This window comes from Vigna umbellata, chromosome 11 (genome assembly GCF_029865625.1).
Source record: "Vigna umbellata cultivar VRB3 chromosome 11, Vumbellata_1.0, whole genome shotgun sequence".
Taxonomy (NCBI): domain Eukaryota; kingdom Viridiplantae; phylum Streptophyta; class Magnoliopsida; order Fabales; family Fabaceae; genus Vigna; species Vigna umbellata.
In genome coordinates, this window is record NC_142175.1 from 11,317,412 (window position 1) to 11,340,808 (window position 23,397).

At 31.5% G+C, this 23,397-nt stretch overlaps 1 protein-coding gene across 1 annotated transcript; it reads left to right on the top strand.

The window, feature by feature from the left end:
• The first annotated feature begins 553 nt into the window (after positions 1-553).
• LOC124819826 (ataxin-3 homolog) lies at positions 554-6,847 on the top strand. The gene is made up of 2 exons (XM_047291415.2): positions 554-899; positions 6,573-6,847. Exons 1-2 carry the CDS (start codon positions 554-556, stop codon positions 6,845-6,847), a joined length of 621 nt encoding a protein of 206 aa, XP_047147371.1.
• The last annotated feature ends 16,550 nt before the right edge of the window (positions 6,848-23,397 follow it).

Below are 23,397 nucleotides of genomic sequence, written 5' to 3' on the forward strand. Positions count from 1 at the left end.
TTTTGTCCCCACTTTGGTTCGGAAATCTCAAGTTAGTCCCTTTATAGAAATGTAAGTGCAATGGATCCTTACTTGTAATTATTTGAGTCTAATGAGTCCCTTCCGTTAAATAGAAGGAAACGGAGTTAGTGGGCTGATGATGTGGCAGTTGTCTTTGGTGAGGTGTCAAGACGCAATTGTTTGCGTGCTTACGTGGTGTTAGGGTTTCCCATTTTGTTTGCGTGCTTATGCAGTTGTCTTTAATATTCTTTTTAATTTGATATACAACAAATTTAATTGAACTGAGAAAAATAGAAAAGAAACATACCGACAGTAATGGACACGTATGTAATTAGTTTCATGAATAAGCAGTTTACTCATTTTTATATTGCACAGGAAAGAAGATGAGGTATGTTTTTTTATCCGTTACAGTTCCTTTGCTTCCCCATCTCTCTCACTTTCACCATTACCTCTCATCGCACACAACCAAAGAGAACAAACCAAAAGCACCGCGAATTGCAATTAGGGTTTATACTCCGTTACCTTTCGCGGTTTTTGCGAGATTGAGGATTCGATGATGATGGAAGGAGCTAGCAATGGAGGGATGTTGTACCACGAGGTGCAGGAGTCGAAGCTGTGTGCGGTGCATTGTGTGAACACCGTTTTGCAGGGTCCGTTCTTCTCGGAGTTCGATTTGGCCGCGCTCGCCTCTGATCTCGATCGCAAGGAGCGCCAGGTCATGCTGCCCGCACTCTCCTCTTCCGATTTCGAATCGCACAATGTGTCGCTCGACGGTGATTTCTCCCTCTGTCTTCTTTCTCGCACACGGAGATGCCCTAATCTCCAACAAATCATCCCCAAATCCTTTTATCCTCAATTTTTAATAAAACCCAATTTCAAAATGGGAACCCTGACACCAGGTAAGCACGCAAACAATTGCGTCTTGACACCTCACCAAAGACAACTGCCACATCATCAGCCCACTAACTCTGTTTCCTTCTATTTAACGGAAGGGACTCATTAGACTCAAATAATTACAAGTAAGGATCCATTGCACTTACATTTCTATAAAGGGACTAACTTGAGATTTCCGAACCAAAGTGGGGACAAAATTGGATATTAAACCTATATATAAAGCTTATAAGAGGTGGGGAAACTTGTATTTCTAATCTTGTTATCAAATTTATAATTTTGAAAGTTTTTTTTTATCTGATAGAACTTTTCATACTAGTGCAGAAAAGGCTTTTAACGTCACCCTTTAGACGTCTGACTCTCGAATATCAAATATAAAAAATGACTGGTGACATTTTTCGTAAATAAAACAATCATATAGATGTCTGTTCTGGAGGGAACAAACGTCTAAAGACATATAGACGTCTTATGTGGGGGAACAGACCTCTATATACTCATTTTTGAAATCTAAAAAGTCACCTTTTAACTCCATTTAGACGTCCGATCCCGCTAATCCGACTTCTAAAGCCTTTTAGACGTCTGATGTGGGAGGAACTGAATTTTATATACTCATTTTTGAAATATAAAAGGTCACTTTTTAACTTCATTTAGACATCCGATTGTAACATCCCAAAAATATAGCTTAAAACTATATAATGGAGTTAACATATAATAATATGGTATGACAGTTATAAGGTTTACAAAGATCCTAAAATACCCTGAAATTTAAAACTTTACAAGGTAGGTCCAATACAAAATATGCGAATAGACCGAACGATTCTAAAACTATATTTAAAGCCGAACGATTAATACGAAAGATACCCAACTTACTGACCGAACGATCCTAACTTAAACTACAGGGTCCTCGCCTTCCAATGCTTCTTCCAGTGAACACTCCTCACCTTCTGTTCACATCCACAGGATGATCATTTCAAGATAGAAGACGACCGAACGGGAAACATAATACAAGACAGAAAATGTAGGGTAAGCTAGTGTAATTTAATTAATCATAATATTATAAACAATCATATTAAATCAAGCATTTAAACAATCATCATCCAGTATTTCAAGCAAAAACCGACCACTTGACTTGATCATCCAGATTGTATGAATATGTAGCTTGAGGCCGTTCTTGCACTCGGGTGGTGTAGTAACTGAAAACCCCTCAGCTGTCACCCGAGGTTAGTCTGTCATACCTCACCCAGATCTCCTCTGGACTAGGACCTCCTGCCATTCTCACCACATGACTTACTCATCTCTACTTGAGAACTAGTAGTCATTAGAATTTCAGGATGAACGCCGTGAATTTCACTATCCATATTCATACTTCACCAATTCCATAACCATTCACCGAGACGAAAATAGAAAACTAAACTTAGACCAAGAGTTATATTCACTTATACCAATTAGAGAACCAATCGGTCATTAACTGAAATTCTATTGAAGTAGAATTTACTTAAGACTAAGCACACTGGGAATAAACCGAACAATCACGAATGACTTTCGAAGACAAGTAATAATTCTGCAAAATACTACAGATTTATGATCATACCCCATTCCTACCCAATTCACACCATTCATCAATCATCAACCCATACAGAAGAACATGTAGTAACACAAATATTTCATATCCATCAAAAATCAAATAAAGTATCATTCAAACATATAATCATTCAAAACAGAAAATCATAATTAAATTATACAAGCTTTCCTTACCTTTTTAACAGACCAGCTACTTAATCAACAACAGAAATACGTCCACCAAACACCAACTTTTCTAGAATGCCTAAAACACATCAAATAATAAGGACAGATCAATTTAAAGACCAAAATATGATCAGGATTTGTGAAGATGAAGTTGATGAACACATGCAACCATAACTTTGGCTTGCATGTGCCCGAAACCAGTTTTCTTAGAAAGAGAAGGAACTTACCAGCTTAGAATCACAAATTGACCGGTGCAAAGTAAAGTCCTTGACACCAGGAGTACTCAGGCGTTGCCTGATTGATGATCGGAAGAAGAAAAGATAAGAGTTTATAGAAAGAAGAAGAAGAAATTTAGAGAGAAGCTAGAGAGAAAGATGAGATTTTCAGAAAGTTGAAGAAGAGATGGTGCATGCAGAAAGTGGAGCGTGATTTGAAATTTTTCTTTAAATACCACCGTTAAAACCGAACGGTCCACTCTACTGCTCACACCTGTCTTCCACTTTCTGAAATTTCAAATTCCCTGCACCAACACCTGGCTTCCACTATCACTACTGAATTTAAGGGTTCTGACACCGATCCCGCCAATCCGACTTCTAAAGACCTTTAGACGTTTGATGTAGGGGGAACCAACTTCTATATACTCATTTTTGAAATCTAAAAAGTTCCTTTTTAACTCCATTTAGACGTCCGATCCCGCCAATCCGACTTCTAAAGACCTTTAGACGTCTGATGTGGGGGAACCGACTTCTATATACTCATTTTTGAAATCTAAAAAGTCACTTTTTAACTCCATTTAGGCATCTGATTCCGCCAATCCGACTTCTAAAGACCTTTAGACATCTGATGTGGGGGGAATCGACTTCTATATACTCATTTCGAAATCTAAAATGTCACTTTTTAACTTCATTTAGACGTCCGTTCCCGCCAATCCGACTTCTAAAGCCCTTTAGACGTCTCATGTGGGGGGAACCGACTTCTATATGGCTGCATTAAAACACCGCGAACGCGAGGCAGCAATTACGGGTACTCACTTTTCATCATCTTCCTCGCGTTTTCTCTCCACAGGCTATGTTTTATAGGTTCGTTTTCTCACTTTTGCACCGTTTAAAATTAATTTTACTCCGATTACATCACTCTTTGATGCATTATCTTTCATTTAAACCGATTAAAATGTGTTTTCGTTGGGTTTTAGTGCAGTTTTGCTCGTGTCCTTGGGCGACGTTTTTGGGCGGCGATTTCTTGCGTTTTGCACTCCTCCAATTCCCTCCACTACGTTTTTAAAACCATCCAATACAAAAAAAAATGTACAATACATTCTCTTCAACTAAAATATAAAGTTGTAAACTCGAATCACCATGAGCCAGGAGCAACCCGAGAGGCCTCAAGCGAAAAAAGATCCAATCAAATACGACAATGTTTTAGACATCTGATCTATAGGGTCCGACGTCTCATTAACGTCACCCACATAAATGTCGGACAACGATCAGACGTTAAAACCTCAAAATAACATACGTCTAAAGCTCTTTATGTACTAGTGTCAGGACCAATGTTTTAAGGACGATGCATTTGCATCATATTATTTGTTTACGTATATCATAAAGGTGAACTTCGTCCATGCTACGAAAATAAATTTTAATAATTTTGCATAAAAAATATATATTAAAATTAAGTTTTAGTTTAAGTATATTATTTTTACTCCTTAAAATCATATTTCATCATATCATATCATATCATATCATATTATATTATATTATATATATATTTTTTGTTTTTTTTTCTTTAAAAATATTTTAAGAGTTTACATGTGATAAAATTTAAATTAATTTTATGAAATTAAGCTAATAAATAATTAATTTTCTATAATTAAGTTAAGCAAATTTTTGTAATTAAATTATTAAATATTCTTTAATTATGTTGTGCATAATTACATTTCTAATTTAGATCATATTTTTAAGTATATATGTTTATCTATGATACATAATGAGACACACGTTTAAATAGTTTTTCTTTTTTACATGATATCATGAGTCTGTCTTTAATCTAGATCTCGTTTCTTTGCATTTGACGTCGTACACTCTTTCTCTTTTCTACATCACTTCACGTTCCAAGCTCTCTCTTACGCAACTGTTGCTACCAATTGTCGTCGCACTAGTACAAAAATAGCGTATAAAATCACGTGTTCAACGTTTAACCACTGAATAACCAATGTTAAAAATGACCAGTGACATTTTTGTAAATAAATGCAATTATTAGACGTCGTTTAGAACTATAATTCGACATCAATTTGTTATAAGACATCGAATATTGAGAAGTCTGACGTCCTATTAGATAAATTTTGCAAAAATGTTTTGCCCGAAAGTGAAAATATACTTACGTATGACGTCGAATGCCCTAGAATTAGTCGTCAAAAGGTTATAAAACGTCGAATGCCCTAGCGTTAGACGTCAAAAGGTTAGTGAATTCAATAAAAATTTAAGCAGGAGATTGAAAATTCATTCACTTTATCTTAGCGCGCGAGACCCTTCTCTATTCTCAAACTTTTCTCGAACGAAGTTTGACGGCCATCACATGTAATCTTTCTTTCATTTGATACAAATGCATGTTAATTAACTACTTTAGGTATGATTTTCGTTTCTTTTGACCGATTATTTTCGTCTTCTTGTCCTTCATAGGCACATTCTACTTTCTATCTCACGGGTGACAACACTTTATTCTGACGAACCCACCTTTTGAAGGTTAATTTTCGTTTTCATTTTGAAGAACTTATTTGTTAAACTTTTTTCTTGTTGTTGTTTGATTAAAATTGTTTGTTGTGGTTGTTTTGTTGAATTTTTTTGTTGTTGTTATTTGTTATTGATACTACACTGCACATTCATAGTTTGTATTTTATAAAATATCAAAAACTGAAATTTGTTGTTTTTCTATTTTTCAGGTCTTCGTAGAGTTAAAAAAAAGGATCACAATTAATTAAGAAAAACAAAAAATTTGATTAACGTCATATATTGAAAAAATTCGACGTTAAGTGACGTAACGTCGAATTTTTTAAATTCGACATCAATTTAACGTCTCTTGATATGACGTCGGCCTTGAATTCAATGTGAAAGGCCAAAAAACATCGACGTTATACGATGTTTTTGTAATGTTAATATCATTCGCTATATGTAGATTTTCAGACCTAAAAGGAAACTTGATGATTATTTTGATCGTTACAAAGCTCATCTTGTAAGTGATGGTAGGTCTCAAATTACAAGTGTAGATTGTGATGAGGCGCTTAGTCCTATGGTCAAACCTACGATCATTCACATGGTTCTCATCGTTGTTTTCTCCATATCCTGGCTCATTCATTAGTTGGATGTTGAAAATGCATTTCTCCATGGTAATCTACATGATACTATATATATGCATCAACCATTCGGTTTCTATAATCTCCTTCACTTTGATCATGTTTGTCACTTGAGGAAATCCTCTTTGGTTTGAAGCAAGCGAATCGTGAGTAGTACCAGCGCTTGCTTAATACATTTCTACCATTGGATTCTAGCATAATGCTTTAGATGACTCTCTCTTCATCTATCGGTGTGGTTCTAACATGACATACATGTTCCTCTATATTGATGACATCATTCTCATCACTAATGGCATTCATTGCCTTTGAATTTGCTATGAATGATCTAGTTCCTTTGAGTTATTTTCTTAGGATTGTTGTGACAAGACATGTAGGTGACATGTTCCTCAATCAGAGCCCTTATGTTAGTAACATCATTACACGTGTCAACATGACCTCTTGTAATCCTTGTGTTACTCTGGTTGATACTAAACAAAAGCTCAGTACATCCTCTAAAACACCATATGAGGATCCCATTATGTATCAAAGTCTTGTTGGCACCGTACAATATCTCACCTTCTCTCACATTAACATTTCATATGTTGTTCAATAGATTTGTCTTCACATGCATGCCCCGCCTACATTGAGCACATGTTGGCCTTGAAACACATTTTGCGGTATGTTCAAGGTACCTTACAGTATGGTTTGCACCTCTATCCGACCTATATTAAGAAACTTATTTCTTACAATGATGCTAATTTGGGAGGATGTCCTGACACCAGACGCTCCACATTTGGTTACTGTGTGTTTCTTGGTGACAACCTCATCTCCTGGTCTTCGAAGCACCAATATATTCTCTCTCGTTCTAGTATAGAAGCTGAATATTGAGTTGTTGCAAATGTTGTTGTTGAATTTTGTTGGCTTCACAAACTCCTACTATAGCTTCATTTTCCTCTTCCTCTAACTACTTTGGTATACTGTGATAATGTTAGTATCATTTATCTATCTAGTAATCTTGTGCAACATTAATGCACAAAAATAGCACATGGTCAGACACGAGTTCTTTATGTCTCTTTCTGCCACCATATCACTGACATCTTCACCAAAAACCTATCTCGAGTTCCTTTTTATGATTTTTGAACCACTCTAAGTGTTTATAAACTTCCCGCTTAGACTAGAAAAATGTGATAAAATTCAAATTATTCTTTTGAAATTAAATCAATCAACAATTAATCTCTTGTAATTAAGTTAATCAAAATAATTACATCTCTCATTTATTTTATGTATATATGACAATGAACAAGTAAAAAAAGGCATTCTTTTTTTAGTGATGTGAGATGTGGAAGGTAATGGTAAGAGGAAGCACTTGAAAGATGTTAGTATCATAAGTCAGATGATGCTAATGAATCACTTGGTTGCTACCTCAACCATGGCTAACTAAATATATTTTCCATGAGAGACATCTTATGCCACATAGTTATTATAATAAGACACACCTTAACGTAAGGTAGTTTTATATTTTAATACTTTTTTCTTAAAATAAAAAGGTTACATATGTTCATACCATATAATGCAGAGAGTTAGCACTAGAGAAGATATTTATTGATTTAAAACTTCAAATCTCATAACATTAATTCAAATAATATAGTTTAGTAATAATATAGTTTAGTAAACAAGTTACATACCAAAAACAAGAAAAGGTTTACAAAAGAAAAATAATTTTATGAACAATGTTAATTATATATACAAAAAATCCCAAGAGAATGTAGAGTAATAATTATGTAAGAATGAGTGGGAGAGCTTAATTAAAGAATGGTTTTCTTGAAGGAGTGTGAGTGACTTAATTTTCAAGGTTCGTATATATGGTTTTGCTTTGTAATGTTATTATGGATTGAATGAAACACTTTGAATTGAAGTAGGTAACATAGAGTTTGGATTTTTCTAGTGGTTTTAAAATTTGACTTCATATATTTTTATTTTTTTTATTTAGATCTATGAAATTTAAATTACTCGCTCGGTAAAGGATTAATCTTTTAAATTTATATTTTGATGTAATTAATTTAAATTTGATTTTTAAAAAGACCAAATTTATTTACATTAATTTTTATTAAGTAACATGATTTAAATTTTACATAAAAACAATTTTTTATCTGAATTTATATTTTAGAAATTTGTTTTTTTAAATAAAATTAATTTAAAAAATATTTATGAATATCCATGAATAGCTAACCCGATTGTTTTAAAAGAGAAGCAATAATGAGTAAAGGCTTTGTATATCATAAAGATGTAAGATGAGCACAGGCAGATTTGAGGAGAGAATCTATATTCGGTAAGATATATGAATGGAAAGAAGGAAGATAGAAAAAGAAAGAGATGAGTTAGAAGTGAGACAGACTTTTTGAAGTTTTGCTTTGGTGAGTTGTTTTTACATCCTTTTTTTGCAGTATGACGGTTGGAGTTTTGAAGAGTGTTGTTCCCTGAGAGCTTTTAGTTGACGTGTTGAGTTACCCTATGGCATAAGTTTTCACGAGAGAAGAAGAGAAGAGAAGAAAGAAGGGATTTAGTGAAAAAGTGGAAAGGAGGAAGCAGAGTGAATGTCCATCACTTTCGATGGAATGTACTTCCCCTTGAATAATTGAACATGAACATGAAGATGTTTTGAAGGGTTGAGGAACAATGATGGAAAAGCCATGGCATGATAGGAACTTAAAAAGAAATTAGTACTTTGGTTGTCTTAGACAAAATTGAAATGCTCACAAACCAATGTGGCAGGAAAGAAGGGGGACATGCTTAGGTTTGCTGTGAATTCTTTATGGAAACTATGATTTCGACATGTCAGAGACAACCTAGCTGCTACCTAGCTACCTATTCCCTTTCTTATTTATTTATATTTTTTTTATATCTTACTTCCCCATGTGAACCCTCTTCAAACCACATAAATACTTAACAACAACTCCTCCTCCCATTTCAATTATCAACTCTAAAGTTACTTCCCTATCTTTTAAGCCTTTCTGTCTTGTTATGTTCTTTTCTCTCCTCTTAAGACACCTCACACCTCAACCAATCTCATATCAAACCCATTGCTTGCACAAACATTTTCTACCTTTTCTTACTTTCATCAACTTTATATATATTCATGTATATTTTTCAAGTTATATCTTGTATGTATTTTATACAACTTATATAAAATATTCTCTCCAACAAATTAAATGTTTTTCATACAATAAATAAAGTTTCACATAAAACTATAGTATAACATTTATGTGTCATTTTATTATAGTAGATACACATAACTTTCATAAAATACATGGGCCATGGACGAAATAAAATATAGTTTGGGTTAGAAACAAAATACAACTTTTGAAAATAATTTATCACACAACATATTTAACTTTAATATATATATATATATATATATATATATATATATATATATATATATATATATATATATAAATTTGGACGTAAATTTAAAATTTATTAATATTTTAAATTTTAATATATTTTAGTTCCTAAACTTAAAAAATAATTAAATATAAATTTTTTTAATCCAGTGACATCAACTTAATTTTATATATTAAACCGTGTTTCAAACTAATATTTGAATTAGAGTGTTGTCAAAATAGACATTCGGTCTACCACAAAATGGTACTTAAGGAGTTAATCCAATTCGACTCATTTATTAATAAGTAAAAAGAAATTGAATCTGATTCAACTCACGACGGGTTGGTGAGTCAAACGGGTTAGTTTATTAACTCACTAATGACAAGTTTTTTTTTTCAATTTCAATTGTTGTTTTCTAATTAAAATCTATATAAATTTCAATCATTAAATTCCAAAGACAATTCAAAATAAAAAGATATATATAATACAATCCAAAATCATTTTAAACTCTGGTGAGCCAACTCGGCTTATCACGAATTTAACCTAGGTAAATCGGATTCTTAGTGGATTAGATCAAAATTGACACATACTAAAATTTTAATTGTTTTTTAATTCAACTTGATCTAAACATGTGGTAGATCGAGTTTCCTCACGAGTTTCAATCCATTTTGACAACGTTAATTGAAATGTGTCAAATAATTTAAACAACACAAATAATAACGTGAAATACTATTTAACATATAAAAAATTTGACATTGCTATATTGAAAAAACTATATCTATTGATTTTGTAAGTGTAAAGGTGAAAATATCAAAATTTAAAACATTTTCACGTATTAAAAATGTATTTATAAGTTGACATACGAATTATTAAAGTTGCAACTTGCAAGTAATTGATAAGAATAATAAAATGGACCTCTTATATCCATAGCCGACCTGAATAACACTTATAATATAATTTATGTACATAGCCTTTGAAGACAATTAGTCCCTATCCCTATAACGTGATCATAACTTAATTATTTTATTTAATGTTGTGGGTTTTTTATTTTGTGTCTTGAAATTACAGAAAGGAAGCATGTTAGGATTAAAATAAATGGAAAAAGAATGGAGTTGCATTTTGAAGCACATGGGATGGTGAAGACCAGAAAAAGGGACTAATCGGTGCCTCCCTTTTCCATCACGGATCCTTTGATAGCAACAACTTCATAGATATTAGGGCAAGCTCAATCATGCATGTAATTAACAACTTTTTCTTAAAACAAATTTCACATTAAAGTGCTATAACTTTTGTTTAGTACGACAAATCAAAATTAAATTCTTCATATAAATAATAGACACTCATGAGAATGTACTTTTATATTTGATTTTTTATTGGGAAGATTTAAAAAAAATTTTGTTTGAGTTGGTTATTAAGATTAATTATTGATCTTTTATTAGAGATGTTTTGAAAAAGTTTTTTAAAAATACATAACAGTAATAAAGTATGAATTTAATCTATATAAAAAATTAATATTACAAAACTTTATCATGAGATTTAACCTTTTCTATTTTTTAATTTTTGTTCAAGTTATTAATAAACATATGTTAAGACAAGAAATTCACTAGAAGACACAATATCAAATGTATATGAATCAAATCATATATGATATTAATAACACTTTCTATTAAAAACCTTGAAACAATAAATTAATGAATTTTTTTATTTTTTTACTTTTTCATTTATATTTAATATGAAACTTTCACTTACATTTGGATTCCTCTTCATCTTATTTAAATCTTTTTCGTTAAATGATATTTTTTTTTTAAAATAACATTTTATATGTTTATTGTGAGTAAATATATCTTTTTATTATATCATTGGATTATATTTCAGTACGATGAATTAGTAAAATTTTGTTCACTTTTCGATTTGTATATTCAAAATTTAATAAACAAAAAATCTTGATAACCTAAACTCAAGTTGTACATAATATTAATTTATGTTTGCAAAAAAGATAAGATTGGTTGGTGACGCAAGCGTAACACAAATAAAATAGTCCTCACTCAATTGGTATGAGTGTCAACACAAATTCTTTTAAATGTATAGAAACAAAGATATTTTAATATTTGAAATTTAATCGAATTAAGGCTTATATGATATAATGGTGTCTTTGACATTATTACATGTCTTTGCAATTTTTTATGAAGCTTCACAATTTTTTATAACACAATAAAAGGAAAAAAGTTTGAAGTTGAACACAAAGTGAATTGTTTAGATAATAGAAGATCATAAAATAAATCAGATTAAGAAATAAGAGAGGAAGATGAAGATGCATGCATCTTCAAAAGTTAATGTTATTGTTTAATGTTTATCTTCATAAATAATTAGGTTCATCACGGATTTCAATAACGTGGTCACCTAAAATAAGTCATACCCAATCGCTAGATTTTTTTGTCAGGTTAATTTTCCTATAATTATGTTATAAATAAGAACAACGTATTTTTTTGTGATAATTAATTTTTTTAACTATTTAGTTTATATTTGTAATGAAATTTGTTTTTTGAAAAGAAAAATCCCATGCCAAGTTAAAATTGTCACCATTGAAAATATCATAGGACAAATCAATCATTTTATTCTATGCTCACTCATGATATTAAAGGGTTAATTGTATTAATTATAAAATTTATTTATATTCACATTTTTTAAAATTATGTTATTCATACAAAATGTTGATAAATTTGGTCACTATGAATTTTGAACACATTTTGAATGAAAAGTTATTAAAATCACCATAAAATCAGAACCTAAAAAATTGTATATTAGAAATATTAATGTGATAAAATAATAACATTTTATTACATAAAATATTTAAATTTAAATAAAAATATCATAATTTCATTATTTAAAAGAATCTATTTTTAGAATATTTTTTAAGAGTTCCCTTTTTCTTATCAAACTTTTTTCATGACCTGTTTTTTTTTAATCGTTCTTTGTGGCAAGCTCGTTAAGATCAACTAATCATTTTTTTTATTTGGGACAAGTTAGTTTTTTTGCCATTTTCTCGTCTTCTTCGCTTCATCTGGATTAGATGTGGGGTCTTTTTCCCTTGAATGTGACCTTGTAAGGTTTTTCTTTAATATTTACTGATCAATGTCTTTTTGGACATGATCAGATTGTTTTGATGTTGTTTCTAGGATTATAAATGTATACTATGCGAGTTAGGAGGTGTTTTTGTTGTTTGGGGTCTTGTAAGCTGCTAGGTCAGGTAGGAGAAATTAGTTTTGATCTGTGTTGTGTGAGTTTTACTAATTTTGATGACTTGTATGTTTATACTATTTTGAATGCTGGAAATTAATTTAGTTTCTAATGAATTTATTTTGGTGTGTGTGACTGATATGATCTTGTATGAATTGATTGATAATTATTGATAGGGGGAGCAATGTGAATGCTACACCCAATCCTTTATGAGTTTGGTTTTTGATGATGACAACACATATATGTTTCCATGACAACAACAATAGAAATGGTTCTTTGTGTTTTTGACATATATTGCTTAAACTGTTTGGGTTGCATACTTTTTATGGTTGTATATGTGTTTACATCTGTTGTATGCATGCTCGTGTTTTCATATGTTAAAACCACTTGCATAAAGCAAATTTGTATGAAGTAATCGATTACAGTGGTGATGTAATCAATTAAGTTCAGCAGATAGCTAGTGCTTAAACTGTGGCAAACTACAAGCTTTAATCGATTACATTATGTAAAATCGATTAAAACTCGTGTCTTTGCTAACTCCTGTTTGTTATGTGCAGTGATGGGTTTTAAGAAGAAAAAGTTTCAAAATTGTCTAAGTGTATAACTTAATCGATTACATTGTTTACGTAATCAGTTAAGTCTGGTATACTTTGAAAATTGTTTTAATGATAAGTCCTAATTGTAATAACGGTTATATTTTCAAATATCTTGACTTACCATTCATGTGTAATCGATTACATTATTTCCTTAATCAATTAAGTCTGTTGTAATGTAATCCTGGTGTAACACTGTTAGAAGTGTAACCGATTACATTATTTTTGTAATCGATTAAAAGCATCACACATAAGGAAATCTATATATTGAGGCGTAGCTGTTTGCATTAATAAGTGATAACAGTTGAAAAACTGTTATTTTTACACTTAATTTTGACATCAAAAACAACCTTTATGACTTAGAAACTAGCTTGGAATCATGCTTTTGCTTATGTTTTGGAAATAAGAGAGTTGGATGGGTTTTATGCTTGGTTTTCCTTGTTTGTGTAGGTTTTAAGATGAATTGAATGAAAAAAAGTGAAGTAGCCAGAAGTTGGACTCAGAAAAGGAAGAAAAAGTGTACAAAAGAAGAGCCGCAAGTACTACTCAGTGCCACTTTTACCGCTGAGCGGCACTCTGAAGTCCGATAGTCAACGCTGAGGGGCAAAACTGCAGCTGAACGTCAAAATAGAAGAATCGCACTTACCGCTGAGCGCCATTTTATTGGTCCTTGGGCCAATTTTTTGTAAATTTTAGGAATCTATATAAGGTTTTAGCCGAATTAGGGTTAGTATCTTTGGACAGAACGAAGAAAAATCACACTTTCTTCACCCCTTGGAGGAGGATTTTGGATGCTCAAGCTCTATTCTTCACCTTATAGGGTTCTATCTTTCATTCTTTCATTGTTTTTCATCTAGTTTCACCATGTCTATGGTGAACTAAACCTTCATTGTTGTTGGGGAACCAATGTAATCCTTTGAAACTCTCATGTATTGAATTGGTTTTTTAATCTATATGCTTTCTTTCATTAATTGTTAGGGTTTTTCTTCTATACTCTATGCATGCTTTGTTTAACTCATTCAATTGCATGATCATTGATGTTATTTGTATGGACACATATAAGTAAATCTAGAACTGAAGAAATTCTCCCAAGAGCAATATTGCCTAGACATAGGGATCAGAGGATTGGTTGCCTTTAAGCTTCTGTGCGAATGTAATGCATGAATAATTGCTAGGGAGACAAGACATTGTAAACTAGTGATTAAGAGTAGGCTTTCTTCACCGAGACATCGGGTTTAAGGTAAATTAGAAAGTGACATTAACATTAATGAAGAAAGATGAATTCTTGAATACATGAGAGTGGATAGGATGAATCGGAAACCCCAACAACATAATCATTGATATTATAGATTAACCATTTTTGCATCTTTCAAGTCCATTGATCAAAACTTTGCATTCATGTTTATTTTTCACAGTTCAACAACAATATTTTCAGTTACAAGTCTAAGATAATCAACAAATCACATAACTGTTTAGGTCGTCAGTCCTTTGGGAAACGATACTTGGTCTTACCATTTTATTATTACTTGATACGATTCGGTTCATTTGCCGAGGGTTAACAATAAGTTTTGATCATTTTGAAATTTCATATCTGATATCTGTGAGTAGAGAAAGAATTGTTGCAAATGCACATGTTCTCCAAGAATCAAGAACAAAAGATTTGCAGATTTTGAAGGATTCTTGAAGGATAGCATTTGACGATTATTGGCTGATCACTACTGCACATTAATGTGTTTTCTTTCTTGATCAGAACTTTGTTTGCAATCAAGATATTGTGGTTTCCCTGTGCGTGTTTCCAAGAAGAAGAACATGTGGTATTATGTTGGATGAATCAGCAAGTGTACCGAATCGCACAAGTAATATAAAATGGTAAGACCAAGTATCGTATCCCAGAAGACTCTCGACACTAGACAGTCATGTGATAACTCGATTAATTAAGACTTAAAGTAAACGAGATCATTGGTTTCAAATGCAAAGACATAAAATTAAATATTAATGCAGTTTGATCAATAGCAGAATAACACAGTGAATGGATGTTGTTTAATGTGAGATGAATATGTTGTTGGGGTTAGATTTCACCAAGTTCCCTCTCATGTATGTAAGAATTATTCTTTATGCATTAATGTCAACGTCACTCACTAAATCACTTAAATCCGATCCCTCGGCGAAGAAGCCTGTCCTTAATCACCAGTTCATGCAGTCCTGGCATTCCTAGTAATTAAATGTGAAGATCAAGAGCTTTAAGACGACCAAGACTCATACCCTCATCCGTGAGCAATATTACTCTTGGGAGAATTCAACAAGAACTTGAATTGTAAGGAACCTCCCGGCACTCATGCAATTCATACATCACGCTATGAATGAGTTAAACAAAGCATGTAATAAGCACAAATGAATTACTCTAACAATTAATGAAAAAGCATGTGTTATTAAGAATCAATTCAAATACAAGAGAGTTCACAAGGTTACATCATTCCCCAACAACAAATAAAGTTTAGTTCACCATAGACATGATGAAACTAGATGAATAATGGAAAAGCATGAGATAGCAAAACCCTAAAAGTAGAGGATGGAAGCTCCCGCATCCAAATCCGCCTTCAGAGAGTGGAAGAGTGTGCTGTTGTGGTTCTCTAGCCAGAGATACAAAACATAGGACGCATGAGTCCTTTAAATAAAGCAAAGACAAAATAGAAACAAAGCCTAGGCCCGTGTTGCTAGCGCTCAAGCGCCCCACTTAGGGCGCACAGGCGGTGAGCGGTGGTCTTCCACGCTTAAGCCTTCCAGATGGCGCCCAAGCTTCATGCCTCCGACGTAGAAGCGCCCCAAAAAGGGCGCCCGAGCGGTGAGCAGCAATCTTCTGCGCTCAAGCCTCCAAAAAGGGCGCCCAAGCTTTCAGTAGGGTGTGTTTTTGTTATATTAGATTGGTGAGTTAGAGAGGATATTACATTTGAGATGTGGTCTCTATAAAGCCTTATTGTAAAAACTCAAATGTTTATAGTGGAAGATCTTTCAATCTAAGGTTGATTGGAAGAGACTGAGGCCGAACCAAGATAAAAAGACCGTGTTTGTTTTTCTATCCTTTAACTCTTTACTGCATTGTTTTCATAATTGTACTGTGTGCTAAATATAATTCTAAAGATTCCAAAAAGATAGCAAAAGAAATCATTTTTATTGAAAACCAATTCATCCCCCCTCTTGGTGTTGAAACAAGGCATAACATTTCTTACAATAATTTACATTGAGTGTTTGCGATTGTTTGGGCATGTGAATGAGATAATTGAAATATGAACAATTGAGTCCTAGTCAATAAGCTTCTTTGACCTTAGGAACAAAGAAGATTAACCTTGTATGTGGTAGGGTGATAACTCTTTTGACTATGGCTCTATAGAGCATAAAGACCACCACAAGTGCACGCTTCCAGTGAATTCTGATGTCAAAAGCATATATCCAGATAATTGAGTTTAGAATCATCTATTTTTTGTGCACATACATTCCTTGTATGATTAACCATGCTCTGTTATATATATATATATATATATATATATATATATATATATATATATATATATATATATATATATATATATATATATATATATATATATATATATATATTAATTTGATAATTTTAAGATAATTCTTTGTAAACTAACTTATCCTATTGTGTATTGTGTTTTTCTTGTGGTTGTCTTTTCTCTTACAATGATTACCAAATTGATATGAACTGATAAAAATGAATAATACTCCAATTGAGAGTATTGATAGTGCAAAGTAATTTCTTAAGTTTCTAATGATTGTTTTGTATAAAATATAGAAATTAGTTCCTTTTAAAAAACTCTTTATAACATTAGTTTGGTATATATATATATATATATATATATAAAATTTATTATTTTGAATAATTGTATTAATACTATATATTTTTAATTATTTATTTTGGTATTATCAAATTAAATATGATAATTAAAAATATATTTAAGTTTCCAAATTAAGAATTTTAAAATAATAATGTATTGAAAGGACATTTACCTAATACCTCTGTAAGAATAAGTCACCATTAAAATTCCAAAGTAGAGTAGTAAAATAACCTAAAAAGATGCTAATAAGTCCAGCCATAGAATATTATGAAGTTTATTATGAAACGCATGGCGTGAGAAAATAATAAGGAACCTTTATGTTGAGAATAAGGAAGGAACAATATATAGTGAGTGTATCAAATGACTTTTCAACATATTGTGTTTAAGATGATTTATGGATAAATGAGAAAATGAAACATGTTTTTTCATTTATTAAAATTACGTTGAGACACATTTTATTAGAAAAAAAGTTAAACAAATTAAGTTTAAACTAACATAATTTAACATTGTGAAAAATGAAACACTTTCTTTTAAATTTTTGTTTTTGCCCAATTGGTTATGGGTTGGGCTTATAAGAAAATGTATTTTTAGTTATTGTGATTTCCTTTTGCACCCCATGGTTTTCTTATGCATCCTTGTAAATTTTAAAATGCCAAATTTACCTCTATTATATTAAATGTCAACAAAGGAGAATTTGTATGTCATGTGGCGTTGTACTCTTGTGCTGTTCTCCTACACACTTTAATATTGATTTGAGTTCTTTGTTGTCCACATTTTATTAAGTTGTGGGTTAAATTCAACTCTCTCATAAACAAAATATTAATAATTAATATTTGTTGATAAAAAAAAATAAAGTAAAGGTATTGAAACTTGAAGGTGGATAAGGGATTTACTTATGATTTTGAATTATTTTTTTTGTGTTATTGGTTTGGAGTTGTTCTTGGGATTGTGTAACTAAATTTTTGTTTTGAATTATATAATTTAAAAGTCCTTTGGATTGTGTATTTTGTAAGTGGTGGGTGATTATTTATGAATAGTGAATATCGGAACTTGATAATAGTATAGAATATAAAACAATTTAAAAGTTAATATTACTTTTTAAATTGTATAATGTAAAAATTAAAATTAAATTTATAAATTATTTCAGATTATACAATAATCGGGAAGTTAAAGTAGTAAGAGATAAGAAAAATTTAAAACAATTGGGGATGTAGAAAGAAAATATGAGAGTGCAGAAGGTAAAAATCCTTAGCCACATCATAGGGTATGAACAATAAATGAATATGGGCTTCAATTGTCAACATGGGCTATTATTCTCACCCGTATTTTGTTTTCTGGTTTCACCGCTTACTTCTACAAATTTGTTACAAATACTATTTTATCCTCACCTTTATTCTTGTTTATTATGCATATACAAAACGGAAACTTGTAACATCCCAAAAATATAGTGTAAAACTATATACGAGAATAATCACATATTAACAATACTACAAATCAGTTCAACACTTAGCGAGATACGATTACGGCCGAACGACCTTACATAATAGCAGGGAATTTAAAACCGTACGCTAGCTACCACTAGAACGAATGATGTACAGAATAACTTATACTGAACGGTCTCACAAAAGATAAAGCTAACAACAGACCGAACGTTCCTAAGGTTCGACCTTCACTTCCGCCGCATCTTCCAATACTTCTTCCAGCAACTCTTCTCCTTCTCCTCACATCCACACGGATGATTATTGCAACAGGACAACGACCGAACACACAACACAGACAAAAATGATAAATAGGATAAGCTTATGTAATTTAATTAATGCAATAACAACATACAACGTTCATGATTCAATCAACAACAACCACATCATAATTCATACACCATGGCATGCAAAGAACGACCACTTGACTCTGACTGTCCGGACTGTATGAATCCTGTGTAGCTACGACGTTCATGCACCCGGGTGATGTAGTAACTGGGATACCCTCAACAGCTACCACCCAAGGTTGATCCGTTCCGTCCAAGTTAACCTTATGGACTAGGACCTCCTGCCATTCCCACACATGATTTACTTCTCTCTACATGAGAACGAGTAATCATGGAATATCAGGATAAACGCCCGCTAAGCTTTGCCCACATTCATACTTTACCAATCAATAATCACGTTCTGAGATATTCCTCCCTGAAATACTCGTTCATAATCAAACTATTTCATTCACATCACATTTCAAATTTTCTCATACTTCATCATTAATACATTCAACTGAAATACGACCACATTCTCTCATCATAGCGTAAGTCTGACTGGAATAACACTTCTTAGAAACTAACATGACTGAGCGTTACTTATCCACTTCAATAAGTAGATCCCTGAGAGTTCAAACCGGACACCACTAAGCCTAGGCCGAGTACTAAGACTCTAGGTCGAACACCTTTCTAAAAGCCAACACTGTTTGACACCCAATACTAATACTGATGAGAAATTATGAGTAACGAATGCTATCGAATTTAGCTGAAGACTCTAATTCTAAAAACGGTAATAATAGATTACTGAAGCGAGACCCAACGCTTGGTTTAAGACCGAGCCCTGTGGAATCTGAATACTCTTGAACGAGCGCTGGTCCAAGACCAAGTACTTATCAGGAACAAGCGCTACTGGAATCTAACGCTCGGTCCAAGACCGTGAACTAATAAACTTACATAAAACGAATGAATATATATATATATATATATATATATATATATATATACACAAACAATTTCGCCACACTTATTTTTAATGAAAAATAACGATAACGCCTACGACTTTAAGTAGTATAAAATACGTTAACTAACTGTTTAGGAAACCTAAAGAAGGACTACACTTAGGCCGAACACTCATTTATACATATATAATATTATAACACGATCTTCATTAACGAAATTCCTTGTAGAAGAAGAACTTAATATAGATGGACGCTTAAAGGAAAACTGAACGGTTAATACGAAATCTTGGTCACAGTTTACCTATTCCTATATATTATTACAGAAAGACTCTTAGACACTATCCCTAAAGCATGAGAAATCAGGTAAGACCATGCACTCCCAAGAAGAACCGAACGCTCGCTAATGACGCTCGACCATACTATCATCTTTGCTCAGAATACTACAGTTCAAAGATCAAACCCTATCTCAACTCAGTTCACAACGTATATCATTCATCCATCCACACATCCAAACAAGCAGTACACGCATATTTCATACTCATCAAATAATCAAAAAACGTATCATGCAAACATACCAACGTTCAAAACAAGAATTTAATCAAATTATATAAGCTTCCCCTACCTCTAAACGTAACCGAATGTTCAACGATGCGGAATAGAGCTCCCCACTACCAAAGACTTAATGTTCGACAGTCACGTTTTAGGAATACTGAACCAAACAAAAAACCAAAAACACTCAGAATTATACGATTCACTCAGGCGACTAGAAATAGAGGTTTGCATGCGAAAATAAACGAACGTGCTAAAGAGAAGGAAACTCACCGGCTTAGAACCACAAACCGATCGGTTTAAACGAAAGCTCTTGACGCCGAGAATGTTCAAACGGTGCCTGAGAGGTGATCGGAAGAAGAAAATGTGAGATTTTCTTAGAGAGAAGGTGGAGATTTTAGAGAGAAGGAGGAGAAAACGTTTTCAACAATTTGGAGAAGAAGGAAAGCATGCAGAGAAGTGACACGACATTTGAAATTTGACATTAAGTACTGCCGTCACCCAAAACCGAACGGCCACTCTCCTGCAGCCACCTGTTTTCAACTAACTGAAGCGCTCACTCCCTCCTTAGCACATGGATCCCACTACTTGAGGTTTTCAGTGGATTTTTAAAGGGTCTGACAAAACTTGTTTCTATTACACCACCACAATGAGATATGCCTTCTCAATTTCATCATTTATATATTATTTTAAATTTAATATTTTAATATTAATTTATTATATATTTCTTTATTTTTATATAACTGTTTAAATTTGAAATATTTGTTAAGAAATTTTAATTTGATACCTATAACATCCCTGCTTGCCTTGGTCCTTAAAGCCACGCGTGCGGTTTGCTCACTCTCCTTTGTTGTTTTATTTTCCAATGTTGTCACCTTTTACTTGTTTAGGTTTTAATGTGACGTTGTTATGGCTTTTTTCAAATGTATTTTATATTTTATTATGTAATTTAGTATTTAATGCTCTTTGTATTTTGAATTTAAAATTTGTAAATGAATTTATTTTAATTTAAGGAACACATAAATGTGTTTCAAGTAAATTAAAATTATTTTTTGGCATGTGCAAATAAGTCCAAATAGCTTGCAAGTTTTGAAGGAGAAACATTCAGTATTAAAATTGAAATGCAACTCTAAGTAAAATATAATGATAGTGTGAAATTATATAATTAAAAATAAGAAAAAATCAATAAAAAGATGTTAAAAAATATATAAGATTATTGTTGGTGGTTATGATCAACCCATTTCTAACCTAACTTGAATTCGTTTAATTCAGTTTAATCCATAAATGAAAAATTATATTATTTTTAATTAAAATCTAGAATAAATTGGGTTGACTCACATATTTGACAATGTTATTCTTAATGCAGGGTAGATTGTGTTTGTTTCCTTCTCTTCGCATAATTTGGTCTTTTCTAAATTTTATTGTCCTTTGCAAAATGACATTTTAACTAATCTATTCGAGAGTTATGTTTTACAACTAATAAAGATTAATAGGCTTAACAATTGTACAATCTCACCTTAAATACTTATTATTAAGAACACCCTTATCTTTAAACCATGAGAAAAAAATTGAGTATTTAAGGGAAAACATAAAGACAACATGCAACATCCGACTATTGAATTTATATTTGTATTAGTTTTTTTTTTCAAGCATAAAAGTTTAAATATTTTAAAATAAGAAAATCTCAAAATAAATACTAAATTCAAAATAAAATATTATTAAATATGAAACATAATCTAAAAATATATTCTTTATTTTAACCTAATCATCATGCTCAAAATTAGATTTCAATTAGTTAATTTCTATTATAAAACTTAATGGAACATATTATTATAAAAATTTAAATCACAAAAAAATATCTCGTAACATCTATATTACTATGATTCATCTTGTTAATTTAAAGCATTTCATAGTTAATAAAAAGCATAAACCAACATATAGGTATATAAAATGTATTAACAAATTTTTTATGAGAAAAACTAAATTAAATTTTTGAAAGTTAAATAACACTTCTTCAACTAGGAGAGATATAAATAATACAAAAATTATATTATTAGAATAATATTCGCATATGGAAAAAAAGCCAAGTTGGGATGAATAAAATTGTGCTTTTAAAAAGTTTTCCCTTTTTATAAATTGATTTTATAAAAAAAATTGATTCTTTATAAATCAAAACAATAAAGATAAAAAAAGTAGGAAAAAAGAAATTCGTACAAGGAATTTAATATTCTTTGAGATCAAAAGACTCCACGTCTAGTTGTTAATCTCTCTAAAGAGAGATTAATTGATCACTAATAAAATCATCACCACAACTTACAATCACATAAAGTAAAGTTTGGGTTAGAAAACACTTGTATTGAAGACACAAGACATGAACAACACCTCTTTTGACACACAAAGGGTAAACAACTTTCCTAGCACAACAACAACACTTAATCACTTAAGACACACACTAAGTGAAAGTTCTCACTATACCCACATTAGGTTTTTCAAATATCCTTTTCACAAAGAGTGAGAGTTCCTCTAGCCGTTACAGTTTTAAACTACTAAATGAAAAGTTTTTTGAAATTAGGTTTAGGTAAAATATATATAGACTCTTATTTTGAAAATTAGGTTAGAAAATCTATTCGCAACTTCCACTAATAATGAATTATCTCAATTATTCTAAAAACTTTTTCAATTTTTTTTTCTCGCTATGATAATTGATTGTTAACAATGATAATTGACTATCACGAAGGCTTTTAGGAAACTATGAAATTAATTAGGATAATGGATTATCACTAATGTTTTTATGAATAATAAAAGTTTTCTTGAGTTCCTTGGGTTCTACTTATTGACTCTTGGTCTACTAATTTAAATACAATACACAAATTGTAAGACTTTAACAACTAAATTCTTAAGTCTTCAATGTATCTCTTAAATCAAAGCATTGTTTAAATCTTCTCCATGAGTCATCATCATCAAAACTCTTTATTGAAGCAAGATGTTTATCTTCTTTTGTCAACATATATATCTAAATAATAGTTACTATCTCTAGGAAGACCACTAGTAGTATTTTCGTTTCACAATTCTCCCACCAAGAGTGTCCTCTACTCATGCATAACATATGATCATT